At 49.0% G+C, this 19,511-nt stretch overlaps 9 protein-coding genes across 9 annotated transcripts; 2 read left to right on the top strand and 7 right to left on the bottom strand.

Moving 5' to 3' along the window:
- Positions 1–185: 185 nt before the first annotated feature.
- On the bottom strand, positions 186–821 carry YALI1_D22044g (uncharacterized protein; the record flags this gene model as incomplete). The annotated part of the gene is made up of 1 exon (XM_068282749.1): positions 186–821. The coding sequence occupies one exon, from the start codon at positions 819–821 to the stop codon at positions 186–188; it is 636 nt and encodes a 211-aa protein (XP_068138850.1).
- Positions 822–894: 73 nt separating this feature from the next.
- On the top strand, positions 895–1,458 carry YALI1_D22043g (uncharacterized protein; the record flags this gene model as incomplete). Its single annotated transcript, XM_068282748.1, has 1 exon — positions 895–1,458. The coding sequence occupies one exon, from the start codon at positions 895–897 to the stop codon at positions 1,456–1,458; it is 564 nt and encodes a 187-aa protein (XP_068138849.1).
- A 1,877-nt stretch (positions 1,459–3,335) lies between these two features.
- On the top strand, positions 3,336–3,842 carry YALI1_D22018g (uncharacterized protein; the record flags this gene model as incomplete). The annotated part of the gene is made up of 1 exon (XM_068282747.1): positions 3,336–3,842. One exon carries the CDS (start codon positions 3,336–3,338, stop codon positions 3,840–3,842), a length of 507 nt encoding a protein of 168 aa, XP_068138848.1.
- Positions 3,843–5,915: 2,073 nt separating this feature from the next.
- On the bottom strand, positions 5,916–6,566 carry YALI1_D21986g (uncharacterized protein; the record flags this gene model as incomplete). The annotated part of the gene is made up of 1 exon (XM_502956.3): positions 5,916–6,566. The coding sequence occupies one exon, from the start codon at positions 6,564–6,566 to the stop codon at positions 5,916–5,918; it is 651 nt and encodes a 216-aa protein (XP_502956.3).
- A 562-nt stretch (positions 6,567–7,128) lies between these two features.
- On the bottom strand, positions 7,129–7,424 carry YALI1_D21978g (uncharacterized protein; the record flags this gene model as incomplete). Its single annotated transcript, XM_068282746.1, has 2 exons — positions 7,129–7,364; positions 7,412–7,424. The coding sequence occupies 2 exons, from the start codon at positions 7,422–7,424 to the stop codon at positions 7,129–7,131; spliced, it is 249 nt and encodes an 82-aa protein (XP_068138847.1).
- A 35-nt stretch (positions 7,425–7,459) lies between these two features.
- On the bottom strand, positions 7,460–7,812 carry YALI1_D21974g (uncharacterized protein; the record flags this gene model as incomplete). The annotated part of the gene is made up of 2 exons (XM_068282745.1): positions 7,460–7,699; positions 7,747–7,812. 2 exons carry the CDS (start codon positions 7,810–7,812, stop codon positions 7,460–7,462), a joined length of 306 nt encoding a protein of 101 aa, XP_068138846.1.
- A 118-nt stretch (positions 7,813–7,930) lies between these two features.
- Positions 7,931–8,348, bottom strand: YALI1_D21968g (uncharacterized protein; the record flags this gene model as incomplete). Its single annotated transcript, XM_068282744.1, has 2 exons — positions 7,931–8,205; positions 8,252–8,348. 2 exons carry the CDS (start codon positions 8,346–8,348, stop codon positions 7,931–7,933), a joined length of 372 nt encoding a protein of 123 aa, XP_068138845.1.
- Positions 8,349–11,014: 2,666 nt separating this feature from the next.
- On the bottom strand, positions 11,015–11,404 carry YALI1_D21938g (uncharacterized protein; the record flags this gene model as incomplete). The annotated part of the gene is made up of 2 exons (XM_068282743.1): positions 11,015–11,356; positions 11,399–11,404. 2 exons carry the CDS (start codon positions 11,402–11,404, stop codon positions 11,015–11,017), a joined length of 348 nt encoding a protein of 115 aa, XP_068138844.1.
- A 4,203-nt stretch (positions 11,405–15,607) lies between these two features.
- Positions 15,608–19,510, bottom strand: YALI1_D21857t (uncharacterized protein; the record flags this gene model as incomplete). Its single annotated transcript, XM_068282742.1, has 1 exon — positions 15,608–19,510. The coding sequence occupies one exon, from the start codon at positions 19,508–19,510 to the stop codon at positions 15,608–15,610; it is 3,903 nt and encodes a 1,300-aa protein (XP_068138843.1).
- Position 19,511: the final 1 nt, after the last annotated feature.

The following is a 19,511-nucleotide window of genomic DNA, read 5'->3' as shown; positions in this document are numbered from 1 at the left end:
AATCTTGAAGCTGAGCCCGAGACCGGGATTGAACAAACTCAGCATGATCATGGTTGGGAAACAGAGAAGTCTGGGGGCGAACTTGCAGCTGAGACTGGACAGCAGCATGCCCAGACGGGTGAGCCTGAAGCTGCAGTTGATGGTCCGCAGAGTACAGTTGCTGAGCATAGTGACCAACCGGAGGCTCATTCGTAGTCTGATTCTCCAACTCGACTTGAAGCTGCTGTTGGTGGTGGGTTTGCTGGTGGTGGGTTTGCTGGTTGGTGGGTTTTGCTGGGGTGGGTTTGGTGCTCGGCGTCAGATTGATGCTGGGTCTGCTGTTCATGATCTAGCTGACTTTGCAGGTTCTGGAAATGGGGTTGCCGCTGAGGGTGAGCCAAGGACGGAGTCTGGGCCTGCTCTTGCTGGGGCTGGTGATCCTCAGTATGGACCTGGGTCTGGTATTGTTGCTGGATGTGCACGTTTGACTGCTGCTGCTCAGGAACAGCCGGAGCACCCATCAGTCCATGCTGAGCCAATACGCTCTGAGGCGTAACGTTGGCTGAATGGGGGGCTGAATCAATCGGCGCCAACGAGGGGGACCCAAATGTTGGATTCGAGGTTGAGTTGACGGAGTTGTGCGAAGCGGAATCAATCGCCGATTCGTACATGTCGTCATGGCAAAACTCGTCAAACAGCTTAACAGTAAGATCGTTCTCAGTCGGAATAGCTGTGATGTCAAGTGCACCGCGACCGATGGCATCGGGGGCGATGGTGTTTGACACCTCGAAAAAGTCACCTTGGATGAAGTTGTAGCCGGAGCTGGGATCAGTCCAGTCCATCTTACCGTCTTGTATGGGTAGAGCGATCCCCAGACCCACTGGCTTTATATCTTTTGGGCTCATAATCCTCGCAATGTCTTCAGTTTATGTGAATGGCTGGATCGAGAAGACGGACGACCGAAGTGGATATCTTGTGTCCGTCACTGTCAAGATGGTCTTCCATACTCTTGGACAGAGTGGTACAGCAGGTTGCAGCAGTCGAGCGAGAGCAAATGATAGCGCGGAATGTTTTCGAGCAGTGAAACGAGAGGGGTGTATAAGCTACAGTATACACCAACAGACAAGCACTTTAGACATGACCGCGAAACTAAAGAGCTCACTCAAAACACTCAGATTCACTGTGTGCACCCAACTCACCACTCACAACTGCAACCGCCAACATTATGGCGACTCTCATTTCGTGCTCGCCATAATTTTCCAGTCAAGTGGCATATGTTATCTGGCCCCAAATCACGTGAAGAGTACGAAAACTTGTACGACAACTTGTTTTTCCTCATCACGTGAGACACAAGGTATCAAAATGGCCGCGGATATCGTGTTTGTATCTGTTTGTAGGGCGGGCTTGTGTCGTGAACTATGTCTCCGCATGTTGATATTGGGCAGTAGAGTTTGGAGTGTCTCTTTGAAGATGCTGTGATGTATGATCTGGATCAGCTCTCCAGGGAGTGATTATAGGAGAGTTTTGATTCTACCATCAGAACCGCCTTGTCAGTAGCCACATTCAGGTACCAATATCGGGCAGGATTGCGTAATTTTCAGAGTAGCACCTGGTAATTCAAGTAGTCCAGAATCGGAACGTGGAATAACTCATCTATAGCAGATTTGTTTCTCGATTGTTTCTCGATTGTTTATCTCCATCGGCCTGGTTGTTACTAGCCTACATTGTACCACGCTATGAGTGGGCTTCTCAGCCGGAAGAATGAGCATGCCATCTTCAAATATGAATGATCATCCTGTCCCCATGTATTGAGGTGTCGCGCTTGGTAAGTGACCGCCAAAGCCGAATACAAGTACAGTAGTGGAAGATACTTATTCTGATGAATCCAGATCTACACTTGCTGTAAGGCCCACCATCGATCTACACTTGCTGTGGATCTCGTCCCTCAATCTGCAGACAGACTCCTCGTACAGGCACAGGTTTCATATGACCAAAAGAAGATAGAGCATGCAATGCTTGTAGCCCGTACCTGTTCCAGCAAGCTGTCTGCAGCTAGCCCGTGGAGGACACCCAGCAGCATGTTGGTGAGCAGCTGTGCAGCTGTGGGTTGTCCAACTCCTATCCACTGTGGCTACAACTCGCTTCCAGCCCTCTGCATCATGTACGATTCACCTGTCTGCTGGCGGCTACGTACGTCTATCCAGTTCGGATGCGAGCCCCTGTAGTCTATTGGGGGTTGAGTGCGGGCTGTAGGGCAACGTAGGAGTCGCGGTGCAGTAACCAGCCTGGTTGAAATAGGTGTTTTAGACGGCTTGACAGAGGCGGTGCAGGTGCGGATGAAACGGTCGCCATGGCAGTCGTACCACACTACCCCTTGCAACACTACAAGTAGCAGCTCCACGGTGACACAGATGTGACACGGTTCGTCGACACTGCTCCGAGAGAGATTTTCACGAGTTTATGGCGAGTGTTTGATTACTCCGGGCGAGACATGAGCCCACTTTGGAGTCGGCAAACGAGTCTAATGGCGTCTTTACTTTTTCCGCAATGCATCAGCGTTGTCCATGCATTTTGGGGTCTTTTGGGGTCTTTTGGGAAGGGCCTAACTGGATCAGGAGTTGGCGGATTTGGCTGGGGTTCGGAATGGAAACACCTGTAGCGGATCTGGTTTGATTCGAGGTTTCCGCTTGTTTCCACCGTGTCCAAGTCTCGAGTTACAGTCCTCATGTCAACTCTACCCCGGAAAGTCTACACCAAAGCACATGCAGTGGCTCTGTCCATCTTTCTGCCTACAGTCAGTACTTTTTCTGGTAGGGCCGCAGTAGGGTTTCTACATGGATCGGGTTCTACATGGATCGGGTTCTACATGGATCGGGGAGTTTCCGGCGAAGTGAATAGTGAAAAAATATTTCCCGACTTTGAGCAATTTTCAGATGCCGAAGACGAACCGCAAATTATAACGTCTTCTGTTGGAGCTGCAGGCTGCATGACAGTACTGGCGGTTGAAGTTTTTTGTCCCTTGTTGAGTTGGCGCACGCGCAAAAATAGAAGAAAAACACAAGAAAAAGAAGAAAAACACAGGAAAAAGAAGAAAAACACGGGAAAAAGAAGAAAAACACAAGAAACACAAAGGGAGGCGGTGTGCTGTGCGTCAGGAACCGATCGTCTGATTTATGGACCTCAATGCATCTGAGTGAGGTACGGTTTGAGTGCCATACGGTGTACCCGCGTCCTGAGTAACAGTAAGGTACAGTACAGTACGTTGCATTATGTAGTTCGCTTGGTGTGGTGACAGTAGTTGACAGATGTAATACGTTCCACTAATGATATATGGCTGGTCTAAGTAATACTTACAAATGCGTGGAAACATGACAAGACCAAGACAAGACCGAGACAAAACCAAGACAACCAAGACAAAACCAAGACGGCCTGTTGAGACCACACCCAAGTGCCTTGTCCAAAACGGCCTTCGGGAAGAACACCAGGGGTCCAAAAAGCTCACCGTTAAACACAAGGCCAAACACCAGCGGCTACACAAGGCCAAAAAAACAACAACCCAAGCTTCGCGCTTTTGTTTCAGCGCAGAAAGTGGTGTGATGTTTCCACCAGTTATGCGTGCGAAGGTTCATCTAGGGTTGGGGGGAAGCATGGTCTCAACTCTATGCGGGGTGGGGTACGTGTTTGCAGAGACTCTCTGGTGCTCAATTGTGCACGAAAAGACGAAATATTTTGTGCATCGCGTGCCAAACAAGGGGCTGCGTCGCCGGCAACTTTTCTGTGTGTTTTTCGGCATCGTGCGAGCTGCTGGAGTGTGTTGTGTGGACGTGTCGAGGATGATGAGAAATACAAAAAAGCAACGGTGAAAAGTAGTGGGAAAAAAAAAAAAAAACTAATCTAGATCAAGCTCTCGGACAAGTATCAGCACTTGTGAAAGTGGAGGTTGGAGTGGAAAAAGCAAGCGCTCGAGTCACTGCCAAACTCCAGACAGGTTGCAAAGTCGGCAATAACGTCTGAAACGTTGCCATTAACTTCTGCAACGTTGGGTGGGCGTTGTGTTTTACATAAGCCAGCCGGTGGTGGTGATGTGGGCTGTCAACGACGAGCGTGAGATTCGTCTCGAACCAAACTGACCCGGCCCTGTGTATGTAATATTGTCCAAGAGCTTTTGTCACCGTTGCCATGGTCTGGTTCTGTTGTGGTGCACCAACCCCAACTTACCCCTTGATCATACGAGATGGAAGAAGAAACAGACAGAGCAGGAGGAAGAAGCAACTAAACGACGCGGCAGGAGACAGAAGCAATCGGACACTAAACAAGACTCTGACGACGATGTCTTTTAACGAAGAAGCAATTCTAAACTACAATACTGTACAAGCACACTTGTCCGCAACCAATCTCCTCTCCTAACCCTGTTGGCGGATGATCGACTAGCTACTGCACCGAGTATCATATTGGGGTTGCGTTTTCGCGTTTCCACACCCCAATATTGATTCCTTGTTTGCCATTTCAGAAATTCCTCTTCATCGTCTGTTCGTCGCCTTCCTGTTTGGATCCCTTGCTTTCCCCGTAATAATATCCGGGCCGCCGCCGACATCCCTTGGCCAAAAGAAACGTCCAAGCCATGCCAATGGGGTGATGAGACAAAGTGACCATCACTCAAACTGCGACTCAACATTGGACCGTTACTTGTTTTGCTTCCGGGAACGTAGAATTCGACTGGCTCATAGCGTCGTCCTTGGTACTCGACTATCATACAGAGGACACCTCCAGGGTCTGCACACGATCAATATTATCGCAGATGCAGAGTCGAACGATGTAGATGTCACGCGACGTTGCCAAGGAATGTGGGTGGTTCAATCCTGGTGATTTTTCCACCTTTGTTGCAGTATTACCAGACCTTTTCAAAGCGCAGAGCGTCATGTTCCTGGGCACATATCGGTACAGTACGTACCGTACATGTGAAAGAACCGTAGCAGACGCACCGTACTGTCGTGTAAAAGCACCAATTCGCACAATTACGGTGATTAATCACAAGCATCACCGTTAATTGTACAAACAATGGCTCCACATGTCGCTCCAGTCGCTCTAACACACTTCATACAGCTATGCACCAGAATATCGTGCAATGGTCCAACCGCGGCCAAACTTCGGATAGTGACGAACCGCATCTGGTCACTTTGGCGGTATATACGCTTGCCAATTAGTTGATTTAGAGAGATTCTGCGACAACTGCTACAGGGTTCTGTAAGCTGTTACTTGTACAAGTACAATACTAGCAATTGAGCTCCTACAAGTAATAGTACAGTATCCTACCTCTAGTCTTCCATTCTCAGTTGCCAGACTGATTACTACCGTAATACCATACTAGTAGGACAATGTGTCTTAGCCTGCAAACATCAATATAAACCAAGTAGTAGACGCTGAGCTATTGTGTCCACAATAACTAACACTTGTTGGCTCATACTAGCCCAGTGGCGATTCAGTCTCCTATTGCAGTGTCAATGGCGGTCTACCTTGCACTTGTATGTACTGTATACCAGTGTAAACACCATCAATCTTCCAAAATAAGCAAAACTTGTACAGTATGTGCTACTGTTGCGAAGTTCACTGGATCTACTCCTTCCAATCTAACCAACCAGCCTCCTTGGGCAAATAGCTGCGATTTAGATCCCCACTAGTCGAACCCACTTGTGCTCAACAATGGAAGACATTAGATGATCCACGTCTAGACTGAGATCTATAGATCCTGCTTGAACTAATGCACTTTGGACTGGTGTTGATGATGTGTCTTTAGCAAGATTGGCAGACAATACTCGTAACATTCTACTCTTTGCAATTCGTTCAGTCATGGCATGTATTGTGGATCAGGCAGTGTCTTTTGCGTGCTTGCGCGCTTGGTCGCATGCGCTCACCCGCTCCTATAAATAGATAAATAATTACTTGATGAATCTCCCCTTCAATGTGCGAAGTCTCGAGGAGATGTCGGCCTTCATCTTTTCCGAGCCGGTCGACTCTTGTGTGACGGTGGGTTGCAGCTGGTGCATCTGAGACTCGGAAACGTGTGTGTAGACGATTTCGGTCTGGTAGCCCAGACCCTGGAACTTTTCCGACTGGTCTGCGGTCTGTCTGTGGCCCTGGTGGCTCTGGTGGAAGTCCATTTTGATGGCGCCGGTGGCGCCGGTCGTCGAGTCCTTGATGGCCTGCAGCAGGAAGTCGTTGCTGAGGTCCGACAAGTCCGATCCCGACGACGAGAAGGAGCCCATAGACAGACGCTTGTTGTCCGCATAGCTGTCGTAGATGTCTGCGACCGAGTCGGTGTTGTGAGAGGAGGGGGTGGTTGTGGAGGTAGCTGTGGCGGAGTCCAGCTTCTTCTCCACAATGAGAGAGTCACCTAGAACCACCATTGGTTTTTGGGAGGTGGGAGAAACGCCACCGCTCTGGGCGCTGTAGGTGGACTCGGGATAGCTGTTATAGGAAAACTGTGAGTTGAGAGATGAGTGGGTTGATGTCGACAGTCGCTGGTTGGGTTTTTCGCTGCCGGCACACGTCGACGTGTGTCTAGCCTTGGCCTTCATGAGTCTGTCCATGTGATGTGGATGTGTGTAGGGGGTATGTGATGTGTCTGTGTGTGAAGACGAGAGAGGATCTGGGCTCCAGTCTGTGGACTTGTGGCTGCGACTTGGGTGGGTTGTGTCTGGTCTACCAGCGGGCCCACGCTTCTTATACAGCTCGGGCTTTTCTATCTATCAAAAAGCGGAGGCTGTAAGTTTTGGCTAGGTTTGATGTAGAGTTTGATTTTGTGTTTTTTGGGGTTCTTTTTTTTTTTTTGATTTGGGCCTTTTTTCAAGGTGCATTTTTTTGAAGGCTAAAATGCACCCGATCCGAAGGTTGGCAGATCCGACGATCTGAAAATCAGGGGTCGTAGAGACGGTAGAGAGCGGAAAAGAGACAAGTGGACGGCCGCAGTGGCTTGATACGCCCCATCGACATTAGCCGAAGCGCCGTGGCTCTGACCAGAGCAAAATGTGGTCTGCTAGCAACCCTTGTTCACACCACTACTGGCTCCTTTCAGCAAGGGGCAACTTTGTAGTGAGCGTAGGGTACGGGTCCGACATGTGTGCTGTAGCTACCTTCCCTGGTTCCGGTACCCTAAGTCGTACTCGTGTTACCGCCAATGGCGTCCACAATTGCCCCAAGCCCGACATTTCCTGACCCGTGTTCGGCTGTGGTGGCTCCAATCATGGCCTGTTTCAACTTCCGGAAGCCCAAACACTGGTGGTTCCATCCTTGAATAATATCGGGCTCGGTCTGGCACGGTGTTTGTTTTGGCACATCTTGGGTACAGCACAAGTACAGCACAAGAAACAGCACACAAAGTGTCTCTGCTGGCCCGAGTTTAGTCAGGTTTTTTGCCCTATTTGCGCTGCATCACTGTTGTGGTTCATTCGTGCCAGTCTCTTGTTATTTCACTTTGCGTTTTTCACTCTGCTTGTTGGTGATAATATTTCTTCGCCGTCAACTGGAGCCATGATTTTGTGTTTTGCGCGGTGAACTGGTAGGTGAAGTCGGCGGTGAAGTCGGCAGTGAAGTCGGCGGCGAAGGCGGTGGACGAGGTAGGTCTACACTCGACACTCTCCGACCTGCTCGTTGTCGTCTCGTTTCGCCTGTCTCGTCTCGTCTCGTCTCGTCGCCATGTCAGTGGCTCACTTTCAGCCTCTCTCTCCCGTCTCGCTAAAGAATAATAATTGCAGACCCGGATGGCGCCACGGCCATAATGTCGGACGACTCTGGTACAGCACACGCCGTACAGTCGCCAGCAGACCTGGTTGTCATTTAACAGCGCACGGTGGAGTGTGGTAATTTCGGACCAAGAGGCGCTGTGTACCCGGAGAGACGGAAGCTCTTGTACTCCACCGGATCACATGACACGTGCACACTACACACAATCCCCTTATCTCGCCTCCTTCTCACCACTACCACCGACTAATCCGGAATCCGGTTTGGGCAAAAGACAAGGGTGCGAAACCAAGTAAACAGGTAGCGTTGCAGGAGAAAAGAGAAGGAACAGGCCGTGAGGGAACAACAGAGCGGACAGCCACAGCTGCATAACTCGATTTATCCTGGCTGCTCTGTGATTCTGCGGTGTTTGGCCGTCGTGGCAGCGCACGTTGGGGGATTGCTGATTTAGTGCTGCCAACGCCAAGTAACGGTGAAGTAACGGCTCAACTACGAACCGACATTACACGACCCAAAATGCAACTCGATTACACACACCATGACCAATACGAAGACGACACGTGACAACCGTTCTTTTTCTGCACACCTCCGCCCTTTCCACCCGTCTTCCACGCCTGCTCCCGCTTCTCCATGCCTCAACTCTTTTGCCGCTAACTGGTTTCACCTTCCGAGAGTTGCACTAAGTGCGTCAGTCTGACACCCGAAACGAAACCATCTCGGCCCAAGATGCTAAACAGACGCTAAAACACACACTAGCAGCGGGTTAGCGGGTGTCAGGAGTGATGCAGAGGCGGGTAAGAGTGGGCACATTGGCGGAATCGTGTATTTACCAGCAAGCGTTCAACCAAATCACCTTCTCATCAACCTAGTCCCCAATCGCCTTTTCGCCTTCCTGTCTCCGTCCAACCTCTACGATCCCACCCATTCCAGCCCGACTTTTCGATTATCCCGCATTAATTGAACGCACGCCGCTCCCACCATTTCTCCCTCTGCACTCTGTGGATCTCGACTCGCGATAAGCCAGATACGCAATGCATACGAAAAGGCTCACGGCGCAGCGCCTCCACTGTGCCCTCTGCCTCAGGCGGTGCTGATCCCTGTGCCTATACGACCATTGTCCGTGCAATTTTAAGGAGTTATGCCCCCCAGGTGTTGTCGTCGAATGTCGCCATGAGCGTGAGTGACACAGCAGGATCATGACAAGATATTTTATTTTCCAAAATATTTGTTTTCCAGAACATTTACTTTTCAGGAATATTTATTTTTCAGATGTGGACAATTCGGGCCGTTACAGCAACCACATCAGCTACAAGTACACCCTGCAACATGACTGATTAGCAGAAAAACACACACCAAAACCGCTTGGCATCTCGTTCTTCGCTCTACACCAACCTGAGAGGCAACAACACCCTCGTATCTCAACATGGAACCATCATAAGCCCTCGTACCGGCACGCTCACTCATGTCAAAACACGCTCACTCGTGTCAAGACACACCCACCCACACCCACCGACATCCACCGACATCCCCATCCCTGCATACACACGTATTCGATCGTGCATACATGACAGGGGTGCGTCTGTGCGTCTGTCCCGTGTCTGAAACGTCACGTGACCGCGCATACATCGACATGTCTTGGTGGGGGTACCATGGATGTACAATGTACTGTGGTGTAGGTAGTAGGTATCGATGGAGTTCAGTAGGTATCAGTGGGGTCACGGTTATGCGAAGAAGGACTGAAAAGAAGTCACTGATTGTTCTTCAGACAGGGAAGAACACAGTCATGATTTTACTCGATTTCCTCTGATTAAATCCGATTAAATCAGCTATCTATAGAGGGATCCTTCACCTGTGTCCTCCACCAAAAACGCCAATACGGAAGACGCATTTGGATGGGCAATGCGCACCAACCATAAAAAGATTTATGCAAACAAATACACAGATCTTGAACTGTGTAGGGGCGTATAGATGTGTTGTTAACTAGACCAGTTGGTCTCGTATGGACAATCTGACAGCTCCAGAATCATCCACCACCTCTTGCCACTACATTTAAAGTCTCGCCACATCTCTATCTCTCTCAAAGCCCCTTCCACAGCCTCTCTTCTCGCCCTACCTAGACTCACAAGGTCACTTTTCCGTAAAAGTTTGTTTTTCGGGAAGATCTTTTGCCAGATGCGGCCTACATGTGACATCAACAAAGGGAGCATGTAGCGGCTGAACGGAGGGGTTTTCTGACTAAACAATTGGGTGAGGGGAGATGCTGATACCTCAATTGGCCCCATTTCGACCTTTTTCCCTCTGTTTTGCCAGACCTGCAGCTCCTGCAACTCCTGTCTATGGTCTGTAACACATTTGATCTATCCATGTCTCTGCTCTCATAATTAATACGACACTGGCTGAAAAGTTTGACTTTGAGTCTAACCTACGCCGAAAGTATTTTTTGGGGCCGTGCGATTGGGTGTTGATTTGGCGGTGGTGGTTATAATCGCTGGGGAAATGGATCAATGGTCAATGGTCAATGGGGTAGATCAAGAGAGATCCATCATTGTTTGGTTTTTTTTTTTTTTTTTTTTTTTTTTTTTTTTTCTTTTCAGCGTCAACATTTTTCTCTCAGTTTTACCGTTTCCACGAGGCAGTGTTGTGGAAATCGAGTAACATAAACAGTGTCGTTGATAAACCATGTCGACGACTCTTCTGGTGCCATATACTGGAGCAATTTGGCCGGGTTGGTCCCCATACTGTTCCCCTGGACGTTTCTGAAACCATCGGTGCCGTTCAATAGTTGGGAAAGGAAACATTATCCAGGGCAGCTGTTGCAGATTGAGAATGACAGGGAGGAGATGGCGAGTATCGACTTTGTCCATGGCACACTTGCCCGTTGCACATTTTGCCCGTTGCACACTTTGTCCTTTGCACATTTTATTCGTTGCATATTTTATTCGTTGCATATTTTGCCCTTTATTATTCTTCTCTCCTTTATTCTCTCCTTTATTATCTTTATTCGCAGTCTGGTTCTCCTTCTCCTTCTCCACTTACTACTTTTCTTTGGCACTCTTTCTTCCCCCACACATCCCTGCCTAAGGGCCGGAGTTTAACTTAACCGGCCAGGGGTAAGAGTGGAGAGGTGTGGAGGTTGCAATGGGCCACCGAGTCGGTGTGGTTGCCAGAAAACACGCCTCGAGCTTCTTGAGCGTTATATAATGGCCGCCGTTTCCACAAGGCTCAGCAACTCAGCCGTCGCGTCGTCGCCCGTCAACCTCGCTTTCATGTTGACTATAATATCGCTTGGTTGGAAACACTAATTATGCCATCGCATTGACACTCGTAAACCTGACACTATTGCGCGAGGGTTTGGGCATGTCGGAGAGCAGCTGCGTGGATACAAGGTGCGACACGGCCACATGGCACATGTGCTAGAATGAACCGTTGCAATGGCGACCACACGCGCCGGGGTGTCGGCGTTGCCCCTGCAAAGGTTCCGGTAACCGGCGTCATCGCTCAAAGTCGATGACTGGGCCGGGGAGTAGATGGGCAATGGTGACTCAGGCGGACCGTGGCGAACGAGAAAGACACAAACAGCAGACGCAGACGGAGACTGTGGTGAACGATACAGCCATTTGTTTCTTTCTGCGACATTGCTCTAACACTCTGCATTGTTCCCACTAATTTGTCAACACTCAACGACCATACCCACTAATTATGTTGGTGTAGTTAGACTCGAGGTAGATCCATGGTGCCATTCTGAAAAAATAAATAAATAAAAACTGATTTTTCCGCTCTGATATTTTATGTCAAAATGATTGCGTTCATCTTCCGACTTGTTCTGTTCTCTCTGATCGCTCCTCGATGTAATCATTGTACTATACCTCACACGCCGTTATCTCGGTATTAACAGCAAATGTGCAAGCCACTCGCCCCCTGAAGCAGCCGATGAGGTTTCATAAGTAATTGCGGCCTTGTCGAGACGCTAACAGACACATGCCCTATGTACCCGTGCTTTGGAGAAGTTTTGCGTCATGCGCGCTAGTGAGACATGTTGTTGAGGTGCTCGAATCCGTGTTTGGAATACGTTAGCGAACCGATGCTAATTACGAGCGTTGGTGATGTGTTTGATATGACGGGAAAATGAGCGATACTACGACTAAAACAGTACAGATGGGCCAGTTCAGGTTGGACAGATCATGTCGTCGATGTTGCTGGTTTTTCTTCTTGAGACGGTTCCCTTCATTTGTAGCCACCAGTAAATGTACAGTGAGAGTGCAATACTGGTACAGTTTCACCCGTACAGCACCTCCAAGTCGTCCAACGTATCTAACTCGCTTTTCCACTTTTATTGACATTTATTTAGCGGCAGTAGAGGCGGCAGACAGTCTAGAAGAAGTCTTGTCTCCAACTGGCTACTGTTAGTTTTTTTTCTTCTTTCTGCATATACATTCATTTACTTATAACTTTGTTAGTTAATTAGTTGATTGAAGCAGTACTTGAAGTAAAGCTAAGTAATTACTGGAACTAAAAATGTTATAAAAACAAAAAAGCGCTCATGTGTTCTCCGAATTACTAAATGAGATTAGTAATTCGGAGAACACATGTCCGGAAAAATGAGGAATTGGCCCTTTCTGACTCTTCGTCCGCTCTTCAGTCTTTACTTCACATCCAAAGTCCACTCAACACCAGTATTCAACACCCCTGTCTCAATTGTTCACCGGTTTGCCAGGTCCTGATCGGCTCTTGGAACCATTATTGTAGAATGTCTAGGCCGGGCGTTGGACCGCGTGACAACTAATGTTACTACAAAGAGGATAGTGACGTAGCTCAATATTACCACAACTATTCCCGACCATTATAGAACTTCATCTCTCTGCTTCAGCGTCGAAAGGACAACTGTCTATGAAAAATGCATCTCATGGCAGTAGGACCAATTCGACACAATTTTGTTTTATATTCATCTCAAACGTCTTACGGAAACCATCTACGAAAGAGATAATGTCATCTGTTCGCTTAGCTACTGAAGTACTCAGCTACTGATGCACTCAGCTACTGACGCACTTCACGACTACCGCCGGCGACGAACATATCATCTTACAAGTACAGCTGTCCTGAAACAGCATGAAACGAGACTGAAAGTCCTGTCACTTGTGCTTGCACGTCTCATGTCGGCCCGTCTCTCGGATGATGCAAAAAGCAACCATAGTCGCGGCTACGCGCAAGATATTATGAGCGCATATTGTTCCAACACATGTCTGAGACATGGACCAGGTACCAAGCTGCTCAATTCAGATGAAATGAGGTTGATAAGCGTTTCAGACGCTTTAAAGATGACACCCGTCAAGATTGGTACTGTTACTGTACTGTAGTTCTGCACTGACTTCAGAGTTCCTAAGATTACATGCACTTTCATTGTACTAGAAACACCACTAGAGATCTGAAAGAAGACGATAGCGGCATGGAGAGTTGAAAAACTACTTGTGATGAGCTTTTTAATTGTCACAATTTATCTTTTTTGTCCACACCTCAACTACTTCACTACATACAATACGGAAAATACTCCGATCAAGTTGTGGTACTGTACATACATCTTCATTCTCCAGCAATGATTGCAGGTTGCGTCGGATGAAGCCCACTCGAGAAATAGACGGCTCCGTCCCGTGGAATGCTCCTCCACTCTTACTGTGACATTGTCGACATCTCGATAAGTCCCCCCGCGTTGCGTCAATGTTGGAATCTCGCAGCCTGTCAGACGGTTATTATTGCCAGACACAGACGTGAGACAGGTTCCATAGGCTGAGAACCCCGCTAACTTCATCAAATGTCGCCAATGTCATCAAATGTCGCCATCTTCATCATGTCGCTGGCATTATATTATCGCCAACACTGATGAATGTGCTGCACAAGATGGATGAAAGGAGAAAGATCCGGCTGCAAGCTGATAAATACGCTAGAAGATCGAATCACTCACCAATAATGACCGCAAACAAAGTCACCACCTCTACTAGAGATGCGACAGAGCTGGTATATCGATATTATTCACATCCACCCCCCCCCCCCCCCCCCCAGTATTGGTACTGCAACAAGGGGTTTCACAACTGTCACTTGTGTCAGACGTCAATGTGTCAAACAACCAGGTCCAGAGATTATGGACTCGGGGAGCTTGCCACAGTGACAGAAAAAACCACGTCGACGGTCTGGGAAGGGCAATTAGGAGGAGGTAGATCTTTGCAATGGTGTAGTCGATTAGAAGAGTTCCAGGATCACAGTTGGAGTCGGACAGCAGAATTTGTCTCGCAGAATGTTGACCAGAAACAACTGAAAGGAGAGTAGGACCAACACGAATCTCTTGATAACAAATCTTATATATATATAATTTTTTTTTTTTGAAACAAATGCTACAGTCTTGCACTCTGCTGTATCTTTAGTCATCATGTGTCCACTCACATACCACCACACCCCCAAACTGCCTATATGTGCAGGAGATAATTAGACGTTCTCGAAAAGGCAACTTCCACGGTTTGTGGGTGGGCTCATTTTTCAACTTTCTCGAGTCACTCGAGTCTTCGCAGCCCTCATCATGTGTCTTGCAAGTTTCATTAATACTCGTTTTTTTGAGTGAGAAAAGAACAGTGTTACAAGAGTGTTAAAGGCTTGATAACGCTCTAGATGGATCATCTATATGCGAAATACCCATATTTGTTTCTTCAACTGCAAATATTCTCCGTTAATGTCTTCAAAACCTCGTTCCAAGCACTGTACCGCATGCTCTGTTCACGGTGATATGGCCACAGTAGCGGCAGACTTGAATACAAGTTCTTGAATGCGCTACCGGTTTCTACTATTACTGGTACATACAGTACATACTATTATTCTACCATAATTTGAATCCAGAACCCGCTTGGCCTAACCCGCTTGGCCTGGGTTTAAGAGGTCGTCGGTGAAACTGATCTTGGTCTAGAACCGTGTCGAGCTATTGTACAGACAGCTGGATTCAAGTCTAGACAGTGGTGCAGGTATGGTGTGCAGAAAGTAGCCGACACGAAGACTTGAATAACTCATTGACGTACCGCCCTCTTGCTTCTAAGATGTCGCTTCTAAGATGGACGTAGTGTCTGCAACTCCACATTCTCTAGATCTTAACTAGTTTCAGACTACAATGGGCAGAAAGACCCCTGTTCTTCTTCCCATAGTCATTTTAACGACAAGACACTTTGATGCTAGGTGACATCTGGAAAAGCTGCTGTCTTATCTCAGCGGTATCTCGACGTGCTACTCTATCATCTCGTACTGGAAGGAAACAATGCTGAGGATGTGTGGGACATAAAGCGTGGATGGAACTTGAAACGTGCTCACGATTGTTGAAGTCGGAAGAAGATCCTTTATCCCTTCTCAGCATTCTCAGCATTCTCGGGTACATTTTCATAGTTCCGATGTTCCCTGAAATTTCGATTTACTGTAATCGAACCTTGTCAACCCTTCCTTGCATTTTTTTTTTTTCTGCATATACATTCATTTAATTATAACTTTGCCGTGAAAGAATAACCTTTGAAATGAATGTACGCTTACACGAATATTACTAATTAAACACGTTTAGTGTCATGGTCCAACTTGGCACGTACCTATTTCCAGTAAAAAAATCATAAAAAAACCTGGTTCAGTCCGTGTTGTATGTTGGTCCACATAGCTTCGCGTGTTTGTTCGTTCATCGGGAAAACGCCACTCCAGTCTCCAGTTCTCTAATCTCAATCCTTCCATTGCCCTCTTCATTTGCATTGCCTTTGAAAACTTCTCCTTGTGGTTCTTCTTCGTCATTGGTTTGGTTCTGCGTCCCCTGTGGTGACTACGCGCCCTGCTACGCTGTTCTCTCGGTGGCCTCGGCCGCCTTTTACGCTTGCTACTGTGTCTACTCTCGCTCATCGTGAAGTGCTGGCGGTTGTCCATCGTAGAAACACATCTGGGCTTCCTTCAGGAATTGAAGCAAACCCTGTTGGACATGTCCCAGGGTGGCGTCGTCCCCTGAGTACCGGAGGGATCTCTCCATCTTCCAGATCCCATAAGCCAATTCCCGCAGATATTTGCGTGTCTTGACTTGTTGATGTTTCCGGGGGGCGTCACTGTTCACATGCCCTGGGAAAGAGGGGAGTACTCCACATTTCGACTCGGTAAAGATCCAGTCCTTTAGAGAGTCCACTGACGGAATCTTCATCCTGGTCAACATGGAAAGAAGAACTTCGCACTTGCAGAAGATATGCTCGTGCAGATCCTGAATGATGGCCTTATCACAGAGCCCGCATCCTGGATTCTTCTTGGTGAAAACGTGGTCGTCAGGGTATCTCCATTTCACGAGCGGAAGTCGAGATATCCGCATGAGGTGAAGAACTTGTGCTTTGTTGGCGTCGGCGATGTAGTGTTTTCGAAGGTCATGCATTACCTCCTGCCAGACCATGTCGTCAGAGATGCCCCCGTAGTCGCTTCGTTGAGTCCACTTCTTCGGTCGTGCAAGTGTGTGTGGGAAGTTTGGCAAGTCGGGAGACGAGGTCTTGTGAAACATGAAGTTCTCTAGAGTAAGTGGTCCCATGCTCCACCGGAGGTGGTCGATTTCCGCTGTGGACACCATTCTGACCGGATGGTATCGTCTCGCGGCTGCGATGTCGACGTGTGCTTCCCGGAAAGATTCTGCTGCTCTCACGTTCACCTGGTTTCGTTCCCAGATTCTGTGATTAACTGTGTCTGTTGTAGAGGGCTCGTGATCTTCTCGAGGGTTGGCATGTTCCGCGGTGAGGGGCTTGTTGAGCTCGAAAGAAGCTCTGATTGCGTCTCGCATGGTGGGGGAGGCTGCGTAGCCCCAAGCTTGGCCTGTCGGAAAGCGGCAGTCGACGCGCTGGTGTGGCTTTTCCTGTGTGAGACTGTGAGTTCTGCTGTAGAACTGGAAGGTGCAGTCCCAAAGGGCCGGCGATGAGCCATGGAAGAACCTGTAAGCCCGAGCGGCCTTCAGGCACACCATGAAACGTCCCATGTCCCGCAGGTTCAGTCCTCCTCTGCCTACCGGAGTTTGGATGAAACCATTGCTGAAGGTTTTGCGTGTTTTGTCGGGTGATAATTTGTTGATCTTGTCGCACGCTAGTTCGTTCAGCTCTCGGATGAAGGTGTTGTCGATCTGGCTGACGTAGGGTCCAAGGAAATTCAGTTTCGAGAAGAAGTAGATGTTGATCATCCACGCCTTGCTGTAATAGGGGAGACCCCATAGTGAAAGGCGTCGCAGCGACTCCTTGAGGTCCTCCTTGATCTGAGCGTAGTGCGTGTCCAACCTTTCGCGATTTCCGAAGTGTACTCCGAGGTACCGGAAAATGTTGTCAGATGTCCGGAGCGTCGGGGCCTGTCGTGTGTTGTTGTCGGTTGGCCAGGTGGCGTCAATTGTTCGCTGCCATTCTGCGTCAATAAAGGTTAGTGGAACAAAACAATCGGGGGGGCCGATCTTCTGAAGCACCGTCTTTGACGGGTTTAGTGTGAGGCCTGAGACCCGTTGGAAGAGGCAGAGCACTCTACCAACCGTGGCCACGTCCTGGATGTTGTTGAGGAACACCGCTATGTCGTCCGCGAAAGCCGACACCTTCATGTGTCCAGCTGCCACTGCCTCCGGGTGAGTAGGGGGTTGTGGCGGCCTGTGCCCAGTGGTGTGGTGGTGGGATAGTGGCAGGCCTGGGGCCAGTCCAAACATCTCTCGGTCCAGACGACGCACAAGTGCGTCTACTGCGATGATGAAGAGGGTTGGAGAGAGAGGGCATCCTTGTCTCACTCCGATCTTGATGCGGACTGGGCGAGATAGGACACCTCTGATGTTGATTCTCGTTACTGCGTTCTGTTGTACAGCTAGGATACGGTTGATCATCAGTTCCGAGACACCCACATTTCGAAGCGTCTTTATCACCCAACTCTGGCTGATAGTGTCGTAGGCTTTCCGGAAGTCCAGTGATCCTACGACCCAACCCATGTTCAGCTGGGAGTAGGCGTTGCAAAAATGATCCATGGTGTCGAGATTGTTAGTGATGTGTCGACCCGGTACGAAACCGTTTTGGGCGCCGTGAATGCTGTCCGGAAGAATGTTCTGGATGGCTTTGTTAATGAGCTGTGTGTAGATCTTCACCTCTGTGTTGATCAAAGAAATAGGCCTGTAGTTGGAGATGTCGGCCTGATCTCCCGACTTGTACAGTAGTTTGATGATAGCGGTGTTGCGTTCGGTGCTGATGGGCGAGTCGGCTCCAGCTTCGTTGTAGACGTCCGTCATCAAGTCCCCCAGCTCATCCCAGCAGTCGCGGTAGAACCTGTACGGGATGCCGTCTGGCCCTGGCGCGCTGTTGTGCGTAGACGCCTTGATGGTATCGAAGATCTCCTCCTTGGTAAAAGACGAGTCCAGGCTTGGGTTAGCTGTATTCACCCTCCGGGTTTCTTCGGGGAAGAGGTCTAAAAAGGCGCTGTCGTCGGTGTCGTTGATATCGGCAGCTCTGTCGAAGATGTTGTCAAAGTATCGAGCTGAGATGTCGCAGAGAGAGGAGGTGTCGGTCTTCACTCGGCCTTGGTGGTTCCGTAGGGAGTGGATCTCCATCTGTTGCTTGGATTGTTCGACCCGAGCATGGAGCATCGGGTATGGCTCGTTAGCTGGGTAGGCTTGCCAGTCTGAGGCTGTTGCCATGAGGGCCTCGCGGCGTCTGTTGTCTGGGTGGTTGGAATCTCGAAGTGCGCGGTTTTTGGCTTCCTGTTGGATGGTGACCTTAATGTTTTCTTTCAGGCATTGCAGCTTCAGGCTGGGCTTCAAAGGACCATATCGCTTCAGAATGGATTTGACGTGGAACTTGAGCCAAGCAATGTACTCTGTATCAAAAACCCACCAGGGCATCCTCCAGGTGCCTGGGCCTCTGTCTTGTCGCTGGGTGAGGTTGCCAAAGTTAAAGACGAATTGGACCGCGTGGTGAGAGGACTTCGTGATGTTGTGACCCTGCTTGTTGGTTACCAGTTGTGTGGATTTGATCCACTGTGAGAGTGTCGAAGAGATGTGCAGCTGATCCAGGCGCCTGCCAGCTCCGCGGCTGTTGTTGGTGTGAGTGTAGAGGCCTTTTCTGTGTTTGCTGATTAGAGTGTAGGTGTCTAGTAAGTCCCAGTTAGCTAAGAAGTCCTTAAGGTGAGTCGTCACTTTTTCGCCAATCCTGCCGTCGTTGGAGGCGACCGCGTTCCAATCGCCTGCCGCTATCAGGGGGTATTGGCAGGGATGGAGGCGTAGATAGTCGTCTAGTGACTGGTAGAACTGCCGGTTAGTGAAGGGGGAGGCTCCCTGCTCGTTTGGTGCGTATACGTTGATCAGCGATAGGTGTCTGTCGGTGCCTTTGATGTGCACGTCGGCCAAACACAGTCTGTTGTCTAGGGCTGGGAAGTATTCAAAAACTGTTGTAAAGTTTGTGATGGTGACGTTGTCGGAATAGACTAGCCCCACGCCGACGCTTCTATTAGAAACACCAGCTGTGGAGCCGAGGAGGGTGTAGTGTCTGCCCCCCGGGTAGGGCGAGTTTGAAATGATTTGTTGAGCGGTTTGTAGGGAGGAGTCCACCCAGTTCGTCTCTTGAAGAAGGACGAGATCGGGGTAGTGAGTAGTTCGAATAATGTTTACAATGGTGTCGGGTAATCGGTTAAGCGCTTCCGCCATCTTAAAACCGCCGATGTTAGCCGTGATGACTTTAACATTCGGAGATTTCATTTTGGCCTGGGTGCTCTTACATGGGGCTTTAGAAGGGGTGGTAGTAGAGGTGAAAGACATG

This window comes from Yarrowia lipolytica, chromosome 1D, assembly GCF_001761485.1.
Source record: "Yarrowia lipolytica chromosome 1D, complete sequence".
NCBI lineage: Eukaryota > Fungi > Ascomycota > Dipodascomycetes > Dipodascales > Yarrowia > Yarrowia lipolytica.
This window is presented reverse-complemented; position numbering and strand designations above follow the sequence as displayed.